At 37.2% G+C, this 17499-nt stretch overlaps 1 protein-coding gene across 1 annotated transcript in view; it reads left to right on the top strand.

The window, feature by feature from the left end:
- The window catches only part of LOC145981494 (GTP-binding protein 10 homolog), a 33975-nt gene extending 17295 nt beyond the window's left edge, over positions 1-16680 (top strand). Inside the window, exons 4-7 of the mRNA XM_083114761.1 lie at positions 1278-1496; positions 4132-4370; positions 9210-9333; positions 16126-16680. Coding sequence (XP_082970887.1) covers positions 1278-1496; positions 4132-4370; positions 9210-9333; positions 16126-16349 — 806 coding nt within the window. The 3' untranslated portion in view covers positions 16350-16680. The remainder of the gene's footprint in view (positions 1-1277; positions 1497-4131; positions 4371-9209; positions 9334-16125) is intronic.
- The last annotated feature ends 819 nt before the right edge of the window (positions 16681-17499 follow it).

The raw sequence follows: 17499 nt of genomic DNA, 5'->3' as shown, positions 1-17499 counted from the left end.
TTGTGGAATAAGTTGTGATGTAAATCTCTAATGGGTAATCCTTCCAGAACCAAATGAAGGTTCTTTTGGAATCACAGGAACCTCTCCCAAAGGTTTATAAAGAACTGCCATTTTGCTCGTGCCAACTTGATCCAAATGTGAGGATAGTTCTTCCCCGTTGATCCGAGCTACCAGCCTTACGACAACCAGGAAAAGTAGGCCCAAGAGCTTACGATTCAGACTCTTCTTATAGCTTGTTATAAAATGTCTAGACAACCTGGTCAATATTTATATGCTACAATGGATTTACATAATTACATCATGTAGTTTTATCATTTACAATTACTACATAAAATAGTTAAAGTATTTTCCAATGACAAAATAAATTACAAATGAGTTACCTTTGATTTCTAAAATCGCAACAAATTTCTTCCAGATGATTGTAATTTACTGGATGTCACATTAATAAATACACAAATGCTACAATACCAGATTACAATGAGTGTACGGTCAGAATTGACTGGGATGACACATCTTTTACATGAAAAGAATGGTGTTCCTAAGTTGTTGGTTTTTTTTTATATTGCATCGTATTATATTTTTATATTGTTTGCCTGAACAAAATGACAATGTATATAGTGTCTTCAGGATATAATAAAATAGCTAAGATTGCAAAAATTTGCATATGAAGTTAAAAATATATTTACAGGGGTATCACATGGTATTAAGGTACGGTGTCAGTACCAGTCAATTAACACTTCAATAGATGTTTTAGAAGATATAGAAACAACTGTAGTATTTGCATGATATTTCTAAATTTTATGTTTTATAATAACATAATGCCCCCCACAATTTACCTCTATTTAATACTGTCAAACTTTTGAAAATCGGACTTGGTTTTCAAAGCCCCCCCTGGTAAAACCCGTGAGCCCCTCCTGGAGATCAATTCTAGCTACGGGCTTCCACATTGCAGTGTGATGCCCTACAGACTGGACTGCTAATGATTTATGATCTATTAAAAATATTTTGTGAAATATGAGTTAAACAAATATAGTTTTCAAACATGAAATGTCATATTCATATATAATTAAGGCTTAAAATTACTCACCAATAAGTTTGGAAACAAAAATAATGCCATGGGAAGGGAGGGGATGACTGTCCATAAAGGTGATGATTCTATCAAGATTATAGAAAATACTGTCCAAAATGCAAGTACTTTTAAGGGACCTTTCGTGCATGTTTACCTTTTGAACTCTCCCAGAATGTTGGTAAAGTAAGTGACCTTGTTTTGTTTTCAGGTGAAGTAAATACTGAGGATGCATCTGTATTGGTAGCCCCAGGAGGGGTAGGGGGCTGTCCAGCAACGCAGTACAATGGCACCCGAGGTTTCTCCCAGTCAGTCACATTAGATCTGAAGCTCATTGCAGATGTAGGGCTTGTTGGCTTTCCGAATGCAGGGAAATCTACCCTACTCACGGCTGTTTCCAGAGCAAGACCAAAAATAGCTTCGTATCCATGTGAGTAGTAATATTAATGAACAGAGTCCGGAAGTTCAGCCATTGTTTGGGTTAAAATAGGCAGGCAAAAAAAGAGGGGCCATTCCAAGTGACTTACATCTATAATTTTATTCAAACAGTTAAAATCTACATGGAAATATTGTTTTTACTTTCCTTTGTTGCATTTATTGCACATTACTACTAGTTTTTTTTAAGTCTGCCAGAAAGAATGTTTTTTCATAACAAAAGAGTGATGTCTTTATTTCGACAGAGGTGAAACAGTCTATTGTAGCCGGGATTCATATCATCAAGAAAATATATCACAAATTGTTATCAATTTTTCCAATTCCACATTTGCACTCATTACACGTTTGTACTTTTCTGTAACAGCTAACTTTTTTCTCTTTTCACTTTAATCAACTGCTGCATCGTTTCCTCAAAGACTTTAATAGTTTCATATAAGAGTTTCATCCATTTTTTTCAGGTTTGTAATTGCCTCTGGCAACACCATAATGTGCTAATAAATAATGTTTTTGAAAGAAAAATAAAAAATATACAATTTTTTAAGAAACATTCTAAAATTTCATTTAAAATGGAAAAATAGACAGTAGGGTAAAGAAAGTAGGCAAAATTAAAAAGCCTCTAAAATTTTAGCAACAACATAAAAAAAGTGTATCAAGAAAAATTTTATCAATAAATGCATCAAGAAAAAATGGCTTTTTGCCGAACTTTCAGGCTCTATTAATAAATGTATGTGAATGGATCAGAAAAAAAGGTTACAGCATCGAATGATAAAAATACAGTATGACCTGGTATGAATTGATGATGTATTCTAAGAGGGCTAGACACACATCACTTTTCCACGTAATCGCCAAGGCAATTGAGACATTTATCAGACCGCTGGACCAACTTGTTGAGCCACCTTGATAGAAATTATGTCCCTGCTCATTGAACCACTTAATGGCAGCTGCCTGGACGTCATCATCGGACGAGAACCGTGTTCCAGACAAGTGTGCTTTCAGCTAGGGAAAAAGGAAAAGTCACTGGGGGCCAAGTTCGGGATGTAGGGGGGGTGGTTCCATACTTCCCACCTGAATTATTTCGTCCACTCGCACCATATTTATGTCTGTTGTTGCCAAACTGTGTCCACTGTGTGCACTTGGCAGCTTGCCACATCCTCCTTTTCCGAGTCAAATGACCTACACCATTTCGCAGCATGTTTTCATGATGCTCGGTTGCCAATGAATATCCGCTGCCAGAACATTCCTCGCCCACAAGAAGCGTATGACACTTTGCACTTCCATGGCAGAACAATTCTGCAAGCATCTCGCCATTGCATCGGCTACTACACCACTGACGGTAAACGTAAAGTTGTCGAAACTCGCCATGCATATATGATGCCATCTGTTGCACCTCCGGGTAAACCAATTACTTACCTCCTATTTCGTGCATTCACAGAATGTGTGTTGTAACCTTTTTTTCTGATCCATCCACGTAATTTCATGGTATGTATGAAGCACAATTGTTGGTTGAGAACAAGAATAACTGCCAAAATGAAACTTTTACTGATACTGCATAAAAAAAATCATATAAATACAATACAGCGGACTTTTTATAATTCAAACTTGGTTAATTCAAATTATTTGGTAATTCGAACAGAAGTTATATATAATTGTTACTAGTAAGGAGCAGATTTTTAGGTGCTAAAAAACTGAAAAATATTTTAATTCTTATGCACTAAAACAGCAGAAATATGTGGGCTAAAGACAAGAATATATTTATTCAATATTCTCAACATTCTGTCAAACATATAATTACATACTCACCAGTAACAACAGGGCGTTAGTTGCTTGTTACATTCTGTTGATTACAATGAAGAACAAAGCGCATTTTCATGCCGATTATCTCTTAGCAGTGTATTGTGAAAACTACTCTTCCACATCACACTGTCATATTTGAAGTGATTTATGTCATTCACACTTACACCATCAATTTCACCTGCATGTTTGGGTCCTTATAATCAAAGAGTCCTGGGTTCAATACCCGGTGGAGGCACACACAGTGTTTCATATCCCACTTTAAACTGTAGGTCAGGAGGACAGTGCCATTGTAAGCACTTAGCGTCGTTGCCTTGTAATCAAGGGGTCCCGGGTTCAATGCCTGATGGAAGGATGTAGTGGTTCGGATCCCACTTTGAACTGTAGGTCCAGTCCCGATTAGCCTTACTGTGCATAAAGTGGACTTAAAGCACCTACTCAAACAAACGAACATTGTAAGCACTGTATCAGTAGTGACTGTTGTATTGTGAAGTCCCAAATAGGATAGTAATTTACCACGTAATTTGTCTTATGTTATGCATTAACTTGAAGATATGCATATACACAAAGAATTCGGAAACTTTATTTTGTCTAAAATGTCTAAAATATGTACATTTTATGTTCTTTCCCTAGAAATAAGTGTTTTATATGCTAAATGTAAAACTATGCATTTTTGTGTGAAATAAGACTTTGCAGATTGCATTGTAACCATACGGTCGGCACTCCTACCGAGTGTGGCTGACTTATAAAGCAACAAAATAAATATGTTTTTACCTAAAAATCTGCTCCCTGCTTATTAAATGCCAAGAAGACATAGTTATAATATTGTTTAATTCCAGTTACGACAATACGACCAAACATTGGCGTAATGGATTATGCTGACCACAGGCAGATAACAGTAGCTGATTTGCCAGGTTTAATAGAAGGAGCATACAGGAATATAGGCATGGGGCACGAGTTCCTTAAGCATGTAGAGAGAACCAAGATGCTGTTGCTGTTGGTGGACATCAATGGGTTCAGGCTAAGCCCTCAATACAAGCATAGGTCGTGCCTTGAAACCATAATCCTTCTAAATAAGGTAGGAATAGTCATGTCATGCTCTTATATGATAATGCCGATCGGTGGCCGAACATGCTAAGTGGTTGACTTTCAGTTGAAGGTCCTAGGTTCGAGTGTGCATGGAACTTGAATTTTGTGAATAAATTTAAGGTTTCACAAGTTAACACAGGACTAAATTTGCATATAATTTTTGTTTGGTATCGGGAGGGCACAATTAAAGTTGTCCTACTTCGAACTCTCTGCAGCCCTTTTGAAGTAACAGATTTTGCTGAAACGTGGTATAGATGTTATGGAGACCATGGGGAATGGAATGCTGGTTAAAAGAAAGTTCAAATTTTCACCACTAGGTTGAAATCTGGTGCACAGTGAACAATAGAGTGCTCCGTGGGACCACTTTCACTTGGTCAAACTCGTAAGAGTCTCTCACGCTCGAGCGTACCTCATCCGTAATGGAAAGATTGACAACATCCTATATTTCAGAACCTAATAAGCAGTACTGTCAACCTTAAACCCACACATGGAAGGAAACCACTCTGTGCAAGTACAATTCTAAGTAATAACTCTGTATATTATTATGAAAGACTCAACTACAATATATGGAGGCACATAGTGGTTTGGATCCCACTTTAAACTGTAGGTCCAGTCCCGATTAGCCTTACTGTGCATAAAGTACTTAAAACACCAACTCAATCAATCAATCAAATACATTATTTTTGAAAGTATGCAATATCTACAAACCGAAAATGGATACACATGCTGACAGAGCTGCCTAACAATTAAAAATAGTGCAACAAGTACGTGTACATCATTGTTTGATTTGATTTGATTTGATTTAGTTTATTTTACTTCGCGTTTTGTGCCTCTTGGCTAATTTGCGAAGATGGGGATGAGTGATGAAATGATGAAATTGATGAATGGACATTCACAAACAACCAAGCCCGACCGGGATTCAAACCCGGGACCCTTGGCGTCGCAGCGCGATGTGCTAACCACTCGGCGTACATCATTGTTCACTTACCAAAGAGGATAATCATATTCTGCAAAATAATAAAATGCAGCTATAGCATTCAATCGAACATCATTTTAATGTGACAAGAATCATAGAAACATAGAATGTCAGTCTAGGTAGTTTCAGCCCATAATCATCTATTTCATTTTCACATATCTCTGTAAGATATACAAAACTGCATTTTAACATAACAATGATGATTATGTTCACATAATTTTCAATTTCACTTTGTCTTTTACTTTAAGTTCCATATTTGAGGGCCCACTACCATAGACAAATTACGGAAATACGTGTACTGATAGGGTTCGAGTGTAATCTGCTCATGCGAGCGGAAGACCTATCAATTCTGTGTGCCATCTATCGTTGCCCGTGCAAACTATTTGCCGCTCGAGCGAAAAATGCTTATTGCAGCACACTAGTGAACAACATCCAGGGAAATGCTTCATATGTTCATTAATCACACTGTCTTATACTTCCAAAGGGTTACTCACGTGAAATTTTGTATTTCCACGTTGCACAATTTAATGGTTATTTCCGATTAATTTTGAAGACACTCTGTCTTCATTCACTAAGGGACCTGGACAATGGACACCCCGTCCTCCAAAAGATCCCAGACAAGAAAAAAGAAAGATGCAGTGCACATATTCATCCCCCCTCCAGCCACACGAGGAACAGGAACTGCACCACACCGAGCAGCACCCAGCAGATAGCCCAACCCCCAAACCACCACCCGGCAGCACCACCTGACAACAGAAAGCACAGCCGGCAGTGCAAGCCAGGACACACACGCCAGCGCTGCCAATCGGAAGAAAATGCAACTACAGTCACCCGGGAACAAACAAAGCAGTGATGCAGTACCATCTCTGCTCCAGATGCCGTACCCAAAGTGAATGAAGACAAAGTGTCTTCGGAAATAACCATTAAATTGTGCAACACGGAGATACAAAATTTCACGTGAGTAATTCTTAAACTGCATTTTCCGCATCGATCATGAATTCCAAAGGGTTGTTTGCATTGACAGGGTACATATTGAACATTGCTGCACTGACATAATCTCAAGTGACTGGTTGTTGTTACTTTAGTGCCCGAGTTGCACCTGGTGGTGAAAATTCGAACTATATATTTACCATCAGCATTCGCTTCCCTGTCGTCTTCATAGCATTATACCAAGTTTTATCACATTCTGTTCCATCTATACGGCAGAGTTGTATGCCATTCTAATAGCACTGGACTTTGCAGATGTCAATGGTCTGAAGAAAGTCCTTGTGTGCTGCGATTCGACCAGCGTGTTGCAGTCTCTGGATTCGCTGTATTCCCGGCATCCGGTAGCGCAACGCATATTCAGACGGCTTGTGTCCTTATCTGCCAGTGCGGATGTACACTTTTCTGTTGGGTCCCTAGCCACGTAGGCATCCAGGGGAACGAAGCAGCTGATGCTGCCGCCAAGTCTGCTGATGCAGATTGCGACGTTCTCGTCCACCTTTTGCCAGCTAGCGACCTGCAGAATGTGTTCCGTTGTTTCCTTCTTGACACTTGGCAGGCCGAGTGGGATGCGGAAACGGGGGAACAAGCTTCACGCTGTTAAGCCCACCATAGGTGCTTGGCGTTCCTCATCCCGCCCCTCTCGGCGAGAAGAAGTTATTCTTACCCGCATGCATCTAGGACACAGTCGTCTAACGCATGGTCATTTGCTGCAAGGACTGGACCCTCCATTGTGTCGTGTTTGTAATGTCGTTTTAAGCATTCGTCACATTCTCGTTGAATGTGTCGATCTTGCTTACCTCCGGCAGACTTTTAACCTTTCCGGCTGTTTGTCATCCCTCTTGGGTGATGACAGCAGCATTTTATCAAATGTTTTTAGTTTTTTACGAAGAGCTGGACTATTCCACCGTCTGTAAGAAGGTTTTTAGTTTGTTTCTTCTGAATTTTTAATGTGTTGTGTTTGTCTCTTGCAGGTCTTTTTACAACCTTGCACTTTTAATTTTTTCCCAAGGGGCTATTTACACCCCTTTTTAAGAATTGAGTCAGAATTTTAGATAAGGGGCTATTTCCCCGTATACATAGAAGGGTGCAAAATGGCCTTAAGTGCCGACGCACCCAAACAATTTTTAAATCAATCAATCACAATCTGTTGCTTTCAGAGGGCTCTGAGTAGTAGAACTTTAATTATGCCCACCCAGTACATAATCTGGTATTGAAATTAAGAATACCAGTAAATTAAGACACAAAATAAGCAGCCCTCTGTGATGGGGAGTCACCAAAATAGATAAGCAGAGAAATAATACGTATAAATTTTCAGCGAGAAATGCAGGCTCAACCAGGACTCGAACCCAGGTCTCTAGCATACCGTGCCATTGCTCCATCACTGAGCTACCAAGCCAGCCAGGCCTCGCCTGATTTTTCGCTGTTGCTGTTTTACCTGCGTGCATTTTTCGCTGAAAATAATGTTTTCACAAGTTGCACTGTGATGTGATATATTAACATAAGAATTGATTTTTTTATAAAAGTACTACTTCTGATCAATACTGATATTGGTTTTGTTATTATCTCAGCCTTTGTAGTTTACATAGAAACCAAAGTTTAAATTATCTCCAGGATTAACCCTTTCTAGATGAGCAACGGACCATAGCCTCTTACAATTTCTTCCCAATAAGATGAATAATGGGTAGAGGCATATATTTTTGGTAAATTAAAAAGCAAAATTTTGGTACAAAAACAGAGTCTATTTCGGGTTCAAAAGCGGTAAATAAAATAAAATTTCGGTGTTATAGCGGTGAATAATCACATCAAAAGTGCTATATAAAATGACATTTTGGTTTTAAAATTGTGAATATAATCCTAAATTTGATTTAAAAACTGCATTTATTACACAAAATAAACTTATCCCTTCTAATAGCACATTTATGTAGTTACCAGAGTATTAAGTTTATTCTTGTATAAAGGGGTGCATTTTTGCTTCTCAAATATTTGCAGCAGAATTCATCAATTTTCTGTGAATTGCATAACTCACAGGATACTTCCGACTTCAGAAAGTGTCGCGTCGGTATATAAACGGTAAATTTTGTGTTGAAGAGCATATTTTGCATTTTGAAGTTCATTTCGCATTATTTCGTGACAAAAAAGGGTAGGAAAATGCATTTCACACCTTTCAGAAACATGAAAAATGAACATTGCAACATGTTATTTCATATTTTGTGTTTTCGTCAAAAACGAAATTTGCTTGCCTCTAATAATGGGCTATAATCCCACCGAGTCTCTTGTGCACATGTGTTGTAACCACCTCTTTCAAATTTCAACTGTTATATGTACCATGTTTTCGTTGCTGAATTTTACTTGTCTAATTAAGTTACGCTTTAATTTATACTCTTGAGAATAGCATTGAATTATTTATGTCCACATTGTGGCAATTTCTTACGATGAGTTGACTTTGGATTTCGCAGTTACTGATCATGTCAACCCTAATAGAAAGTTGTTACATTATTTCATGAATTAATTTTATATTACCTATTCAGATAATGTTTTCAGTAACTTTTATGCAATGTTATAATTTTTTTTACTTTCAAAAAATTGTTACAAAAAAATTCATAAAATTTTTATAAAAAATTGAGAAAATTATCTTATACATCTGTGGAAAGGGTTAAAAAAAGTCACTTAAGAATTATACCTAACTCTCCATATTGAGTAATGTTATTTCATCACCAATTGCCATAAAGGAGCTCAAACAGCCTACTTCAACATTTTCATACTTGTAAAAATGATACCAAACATAGACTTTTGGCATAATCTAAATTCATGAACTTAAACTACTTTAGTTCTAAATTATGACTTGTTAATTTTTTTCTCCTGAAGGAAATTGAGCTGTATAAAGAGGATCTTCTGAATAAGCCAGCTACATTAGTTATTAATAAAATGGACACTGAAGGTGCAGATGAGAAGTGGAAGGATCTGAAACAAAAATTGAAATGTTTGCCAGGTATGTTTTTATTCTCAATTTTCTTGTGACACTCTTTGTTTGTTGTGGAGATGTTGGACTGAAGGGTATTAAGAATTTGACGAAAGACATTTGAACATTTGCAAAGTCACCAAAATATCAACCTCTCTTGAACATATTACACCCTGGATTGCAAGGCTCTGTCATCTTGACTCACACTATAATCCTCTGTGGAAGTTGTGCTGTGTCCTGCCCCTTGATGTTTGTGTTTGTCATTTCGTCCAAATCATCTTTTCACCATTCGTCGTCATCTTTGCAATTAACTAAAAGAGGCAGAAAAGCAAATTAGTCACTCAATCAAGATGCACTCCTCAATCTTTGTGCAGCTGCAAAGATGATTTTACGTAACCCCTAACTAAGATTTAGATATCCAGCTGGCTATGCTCCAAACATTTTTTAATTGCTTGGAATGCCCGGCAAGTGATGCAGAAGCGAATCTGAAATGTCGGACTGAAATAGTGAGGATTAGTCACTTGTTCTTGTTGCATTTTTAAGAAAATTATCTTGGGCCTCCCCTATGGCGGAGTGGTAGCGTCATTGCCTTGTAATCAAGGGGTCCCGGGTTCGATACCCGGTGGAGGCACAAGTGGTTCGGATCTCACTTTAAACTGTAGGTCTAGTCCCGATTAGCCTTACTGTGGACTTAAAACACCAACTCAAACCAAAAAAAGAAAATTATCTCCAGCTTCAGGTTTAGAATAATCAAGAATGTAGTGACGAATTTATGAAAATTGCACATTTTGCATAATTTGCAGGATACTCAGACTCTGAGTGTGTCAGTTGGCATTGTGCAAATGTTATGGATATCTGACTTCAGAAAAAATATCCATAATTTCGAACCAGTACCTTCCAATACCATTGATTCATGTACAACAACAACCCTTCAATATTTTAAAACATCTCATATTCACATCACCAGGGAATGCAAAATGATTTTCAATATATTTTAAGTATTTTTTTATGAGGCTGAGCAGTTACACTTTGAACAATGCTGATACAGTACTCATTCTATCAGCTACTGATACCAATACAAATGAGACCTTAACGAGAAAAAACTTTACTAAGGGTAATTGCTCATATTTGTGTACATGGTTTGCCTACAGTAACACCCTCTATATATTAGAATATGATGTGCTTAAAACAACACTCTTGCTTCCAAGTAAGATCTTTATATGAATAATTGACTGGGTAAGAAATATGCCTTTCGCTTCCCTTCCTATCCTATGTACCTAACCTGAATCAACCTTTGAAGAATAAGTGGTGCAACAAGGATCAGTTGAATGGATGCAGAGAAGAACTACATCTAGAATGTTCTGAGCCAATTTGCATATTATTACTAGGGAACGGAACTTTAGGTAAATAAATGTTTTTTCTGCGATAAGATAGAGACCCTCGTTTATGCCAAAATTCTGATCATAGCCTTATATGTCAACACAGCAAATTTTATTTTACATAAAAACACATATTTTCCAGTTTTCCGTATGTAAATACATATTTTGCTAATTTTCATTTTAAATACATAAAATTGCTCATTTACTTCAGCTACCTCGAAATCCTTTGCGAGAGTGTCAGGTTTGCTTTGTCTTTGAACACGCTCGCTGGCAGACTTTTGGCACCTCGCCTACGATCCTATTGGGGAAAAATATTACCCCCACTGGATCTAATCCTCAAGTGCTAATGTCTAAATGTACAGATTTTTTTGAAAAATCAAGTTTTTCAAATTTTGTGACATTGCACGTGTTTTGGAAGGTGAAGTAGAGGAAGGGGAAGCTTTGGAAAACTTCAGCGTTAGGGGCATTTCATACTTCAAATATGCAAGAATTGTTTCTTGTGACGTGGAGCGATCTTTCTCACAATATAAGATGCTTTTTGTAGATAATTGTCACAGATTTACAATGGAGAAGTTGGAAAGAAAACTATGGTGATCCACTGCAACTCTTCCAAAAATAGCTCACTAAGAGGTAAGCATTTAGAAACTGATTTCAGGTGTTTAAAATGCATGTAATATTTTGTTTTTGTTACCAAATGTTTTTATTCTTGTCACATATTTTCCTGTTTTTATCACATATTTTCAACATTTATGACACAAGAAAATAAATATTTCTGAGTTTTTTAGCACATAAAGTTCCGTTCCCTAATTATTACCTTATTGTCCAAATTCTACAGAATTTTATCTATTTGTAAATCATACAGTATTCAAGTGAATCTTGATGTTCTTTGCTTTCATACTTGTTTAGGTCTTTGCAATAATTTTGTGGCACTGCAAGCCTCTTTTTTATCACAGATATCTAGACAACAAGACTCGTACGTAGCCAAATGGTTAGCACTCTTGCCTTTGGTGTAATGGGTTTTGAGTTCAATTCCCAGTGAGAGCTACTTGAAAGAAGACTTAGTTCTTAGATGTCTTTTAGACCAGTGTTCCGCAACCTTTTTTTACTCACAGCACACCCCAGACGGGCCTAGACTCAACACGGCACACCAAAATGTCTGTCCCCTCAAAATCATATGAATCTTAATATAATTACGAAATATTACGTCGTTATGTAATCAATTATTATTATAAATTTATGAATAGACTTATGCATTTATTAAAAATTTATTAACTTTAATTCACTGTAGAAAATACACGTTTCTAATACGAATTTTAAAGTAAATAACTCTACTCATACCTTCAATGTGATACTTGAGCCTGCTTAGCTGCACACAGACGGCTGATTCGTGGTGGAATCGTTGACAAAGCAAGCCTCATTTCTTCATCGATGGATTTGAGTCTCTCTCTCTCTTTGATGTTTTAATTGCAGTCAACGTCGAGAAGCCCAGTTCACACAAATAAGTAGTTGAAAATGGTAACAACACATTAACTGCCATCTCGGAGATAGCCGGGTATTCACTGCTTATTGACAACCAAAATGTATCCAAAGGCACTTCGAAAAATTTTAATTTGAATGTTCTGTCTGCTTTCAAATCTGCCAGTTCCTCCTGTAAGCGTAAATTTTTCGGAAGATATTTCAAATCCATAGTGAATGTATCACGAACCCAGTCAAAATCTTCAACGCTCTCTCCAAAATATTTTTTGAAAGTCTGCTGCAAGAGTACTAAATGTTCTTTAATTAAGTCCATCAACACCTTGTTATCGTCAGCAAGGGGCCATACAGTTTGGAACATCTCACACGATCCATTTTCAATTGTCTGTATCTGCAAGTTCAACTTATTAATAAATCCTTGAATCTTATCCATACTAGTCAGAATATTTTCGTTTCTACCTTGCATTTTTCTGTCTAGTTCATTCAAGTGTATGAAAATATCGGAAAGATATGCCAACTTAGATACCCATTCATCATCTGCAAATAAATCCGCATACTCATGCCCCTCAATAGTCAAAAATGAAAGTACCTCGTCTTTAAGTTCAAACATTCTCGTTAACACTTTACCTCGAGATGACCATCGTACTTCTGTATGTAGCAGAAGTGTAGTGTGCTCTGATCCCATTTCTTGACACAAAACGTTAAAAAGCCGCATATTTAGGGGCCGCAATTTGATGAAGTTCACGACTTTTACTACTTCGTCCATCACAATTTTCAGAGGAGATGGCAAAGACTTAGCAACAATGGCTTCGCGGTGAATGAGACAATGGTCGGTTCGTAAGTAAGGATTTACTTCGCGTAGTTTACCCACGAATCCTTTCACTCGGCCTGTCATAGAAGCGGCTCCATCTGTACAAACACTAACGCAGTCCTCCCATGTTAATTCATTACGGACCACATATTCATTAGTCATAACACCATTAAGCCTTGTTTCCATGATTATGAAAAACTAAATATGCTGACCAAGGCAGTAATTTATTTTATTAAAAACATAAACTAAACGTAACGTTTCAACCTTCTAGCAAGGTCTTCTTCAGACTCTGTATCAAGTACAAAAGTTTTTTTTTGTACTTGATACAGAGTCTGAAGAAGACCTTGCTAGAAGGTTGAAACGTTACGTTTAGTTTATGTTTTTAATAAAATAAATTACTGCCTTGGTCAGCATATTTAGTTTTTCATATTCATTAGTCGTACGAAATATTTCTTCACCAGTTGCTCGCTTGGGTAGTTCTTTGCAAAAAAAGAAATTACTTGCAATTACATCCCCATCAACATACCTTATGTAGGAAAGAAGTTGTGCGTGACCGCCAATATCGGTGGACTCGTCAATCTGAAGTGGGAACTTTCGACTGCTCTTTATTTCCTCCTTCATAATGTCTTCGATGTCACTGGACATGTCACTCACTCGGCGGCTGATTGTGTCAGCAGAGAGAGGAATTTTTGAAATTTCAGTAGCAGCTTCTGAACCCAGGACTATTTTTACCATTTCTTTACACGTGGGCATTAACAACGTTTCTGCTATTGTGTGTGGTTTTTTCGCCTGTACGATAAGTTCGGCTACCTTATAGCTAGCTTCCTGTACTTTTTGTGAAACACGTACCGACGTAGTCATGAGCGTCACTTGTTTTTTATTTTGTTCCAACAACCGACGAAAATAATTCACATCTTTACTTAACAGAGAGGAATGTTTTGTTGACAAATGTCGTTTTAATTTACTGGGAACCATAGCAGCATTACTGAGTTTTTCACCACACACAACACACGCAGGGATTAAGCATGATTTGTCACCACACCAAAAAAAAACCGTAAGATAAATAGTTTTCACTATATTGCCGGAGAACTACTTTGTTTCTTTTTTTTTTTTGGGCTCAATGGTTTTACTACTTGCACTCGAGGACGGACCACTCCGTACAAGGAACTTATCCATATTGAAAAAATAAAATAGTAAGACTGGTGTAGCAATCCAATATTCGCACTACTGCAGAGGACAGCTGTTATAGAACTGAACTGAAATACTGTAATTGTTGTCTGACAATGTGTGGGTCCTTCTGTGAAGGAAAATAGCAATAAAGTTTAAGAAGCGCCGACAAACAGGCACAAAACAGCCAGCCGTACACAAATGATGCAGTGTTACGAACAAAGAACTTGCTTGAATAGCTCTATTGTATGATTGGTGCGGGCCGCTAAAAGGCTTGCTAAAAGTCTTACGCGGTTTTCTTTGCGGTGAACACAAAGCTTGCCGCCTGTAACCCATCAAACCTGCCCAATATTACAGGCGAGAATACATATAAGATGAACAAACTATAACAATATTGAGTAAATAAATTACATTTAATTTCTATGAAAATATAACAGTTATCAGCAAGAATAAACAAGCACCTTCCTACTTAAAATCGACAATTAATTTCTTACAATATTACAATAGTAGGTAAAAGTTCACGTCACACCTTTCACCTTGTGACGGCACACTAGTGTGCCGCAGCACACCAGTTGCCGAACACTGTTTTAGACCATAGAGTTTGGTTTAGTTTATGTAGACAACAGCAAGGCAAACTACAAGAAGATTCACTTGAATGCTCTGAAAGATATTGTAAACAGGTACGATTTTTCAGAATTCAAGATATCATAGCAGTGTTTTTTGACAGGAGGGGAAATTTCAAGAATGCAGGCCAAAGGCGCAGCATGGCTTTAACCCCTTCAGACTCATTGTACATGATCATGTACATCACTTTTATTATTTTTTTAATGCGTAACAGCGAATGTTTCAGCATTTAATTTTTTCCCCTGCATGATTTTGTACATTTCGTCTTCTGAGAAATCGCTAAGCTACTGCCACCTGGTATTACCGACAGAAAATAGAGAGTAAATAGTAATGATGCTAGGAATAGTTGACAACATTGAAAGTAAATATCCTACATTTTGTTTCATTTTAACATATATTTAGATTAGATCATGTACAGTCAGTGACACTGCTGGCTTGTAATGAATACATTGACTTTCAATGGAATCGTTACAAGCCGGCAGTGTCCATGACTGTACATGCCAAAAATGTACGGATATGTTTTCAGAAAAAATAAATGTTGTTGTTTTTGTAACCAGAGCACCTCTTATAGCTACATTTCAGCAAAAAAAATATTTTTTTCGTTATTGAAAAAAAAATCAGGTCTGAAGGGGTTAAGTGATAGACTTCCAATGTCGCCGCCAAAGTTCCTGGGTTTCAGCTCCAACCTGGGCATGGATGTTCTTTGCGAATGTGCCTTCATGAATTTCATCTAATCATCATCCTCACAATTAGCCAAAAGTTGCAGAAAAGAGACATACAATAACAAAAATGCAATACTTTGTATAAGATTATCACACTATTGAAATATTTTCTGTAACCTTCTCACTTGCTCACTGCACAAACTTGATTGATGAAACCTCCTGCCTTGCTTGCTCGCTCCTTTCCACTCTTTTTACTCTTCAGTCTGGTGTTCTACATTTACAAGTAAGTTTACCAAACCTCAGCCAAGTATTGAACCAGGAACCCCTAGATTACAGAGCGATAGCATCAGACTGAAGAAAAGTATTGGCTAAGATTGTTCATTAAATTCGGGAACTGTGGACTTAGAAACATTTAAAAGCAGCACAAACTTGTACTTTCCTATTCATAAGGACTTGTGTAAAATGAGAGAATCATGGCAGCCAGTACTATTTACGGAAATATAAGATGAGGAAAATGATTGGAAATTTTCCCAGTAAACCAGTATTAGAATTTTGGTGTAAAAGTATGACAAGTACCACATACTACCTCCTTGTCTTCATCCTCATACCATATCATCAACCTTCCTACAAGAAACCACAGATTTGTGCCAATTATTTATTATAATTCACCCAGCGCACAGGATTAAAAATAAATCTTGCTTTTCAGACTCAGTACGAGAACTTCCTGAAGACATGCAACCAAGCAAACTATTAGAATTTGATGAAATCTTTACTATCTCTGCCAAGGAGGGTGGAGAGCAAGTTACGAGATTGAAGAATCGGATACGAGAGCTGTTGGACCTGTATGACGACATATCGAAGAAAGATGAAGAAACTTTTGTCGGAAGACCACCTATGTTAGTGCAAGAAGTTGGACCAAAACTCGCTTGAACATTCGAAGACGCCCAGTTTATCTGTTACCCGAGGCAGAAGTCAGAACATATTTGAAAATAACTGCAGTTCAGAATTGAACATGTTTATGTACATAAATTAGGCTGTACAATGTTCATGAAGATAGTTTCGTCTGCCTCAGCAAGAATGGAATTAATTTGCAATAGCATAAAGTTTAGTTCTTTAGTGCTTGTGATCTGTTGCAAAACATGTTATGCAATTCCATGTAAAAACTTCAAAGTGACTAAACTGTTACGAAGAGTGAATATGTACAAGTCCAGTAGATAATTTACACATTATCTTGTAAATAAAATATTTTTGTTGTTTTGTACTTTTAATGTCTTCTTAAAATTTAAGGTTACATTATAATATTATACCTTGAAATGTTAGATTAATGTAATAGGCTTAGATATAAATAAGACAAGATCTTGTAAGCTTGCATAGTGCTTTCACTGCATAAGTTAGTCAAGATTAAATTTTTTTTTAAAAGAAAGCTGTGCATTGCACCATGTCATAAAGTCATATCTGGTTGAATGCTCTTTCATTGCATCTCCCACTTTTTGTCAGAGAAAAGCTGATGATGATATCATGTTCCTCGCAGGTTAATACATCACGTTCCGAAGCAACGTAACTGGCTGTTAAGTGATGTGAATTGTCAACATTAATAAAATGTTGCACAAATCTTGTAGTATATTCAAAATCCATGTACTTCAAATTTAAGTCCACTCTTCTACAAAGCAAACATATCACATCACTTGACAACCAGTTACGTTGCTTCGGAATGTGGTGTATTAACCTGACTATGGTCTTTTGCCTGGAGTCATCGAAGAAGTAGCAACTTAGGAGATTGAGCGGCAGAGACAGACAGGTATAGTCTTCCAACCATGTTGATCTAGACTTGAAGGTATAAATCCGAATGCTTGTGTTTTGCCATTTCCAAGTGTGTAGTTAGTACCTCTTGCTCTTTACCATTAGACTTACCATGAAGAGCGAGCGCTCAAATCAAGAGGATGAATGATACCTCGAGTTGCATCACCCACCTCAATGGTTAAAGGTTCTTGGTTCGATCCCACGTTCATGAGAGAACGTTACGATGTCATAAGCTCATATCCAACGAAAAGTGGAGATACAACAAAACAGCATTCAGCCA

The sequence above is a fragment of the Lepisma saccharinum genome, chromosome 29, assembly GCF_977018435.1.
Source record: "Lepisma saccharinum chromosome 29, izLepSacc3.1, whole genome shotgun sequence".
NCBI lineage: Eukaryota > Metazoa > Arthropoda > Insecta > Zygentoma > Lepismatidae > Lepisma > Lepisma saccharinum.
This window is presented reverse-complemented; position numbering and strand designations above follow the sequence as displayed.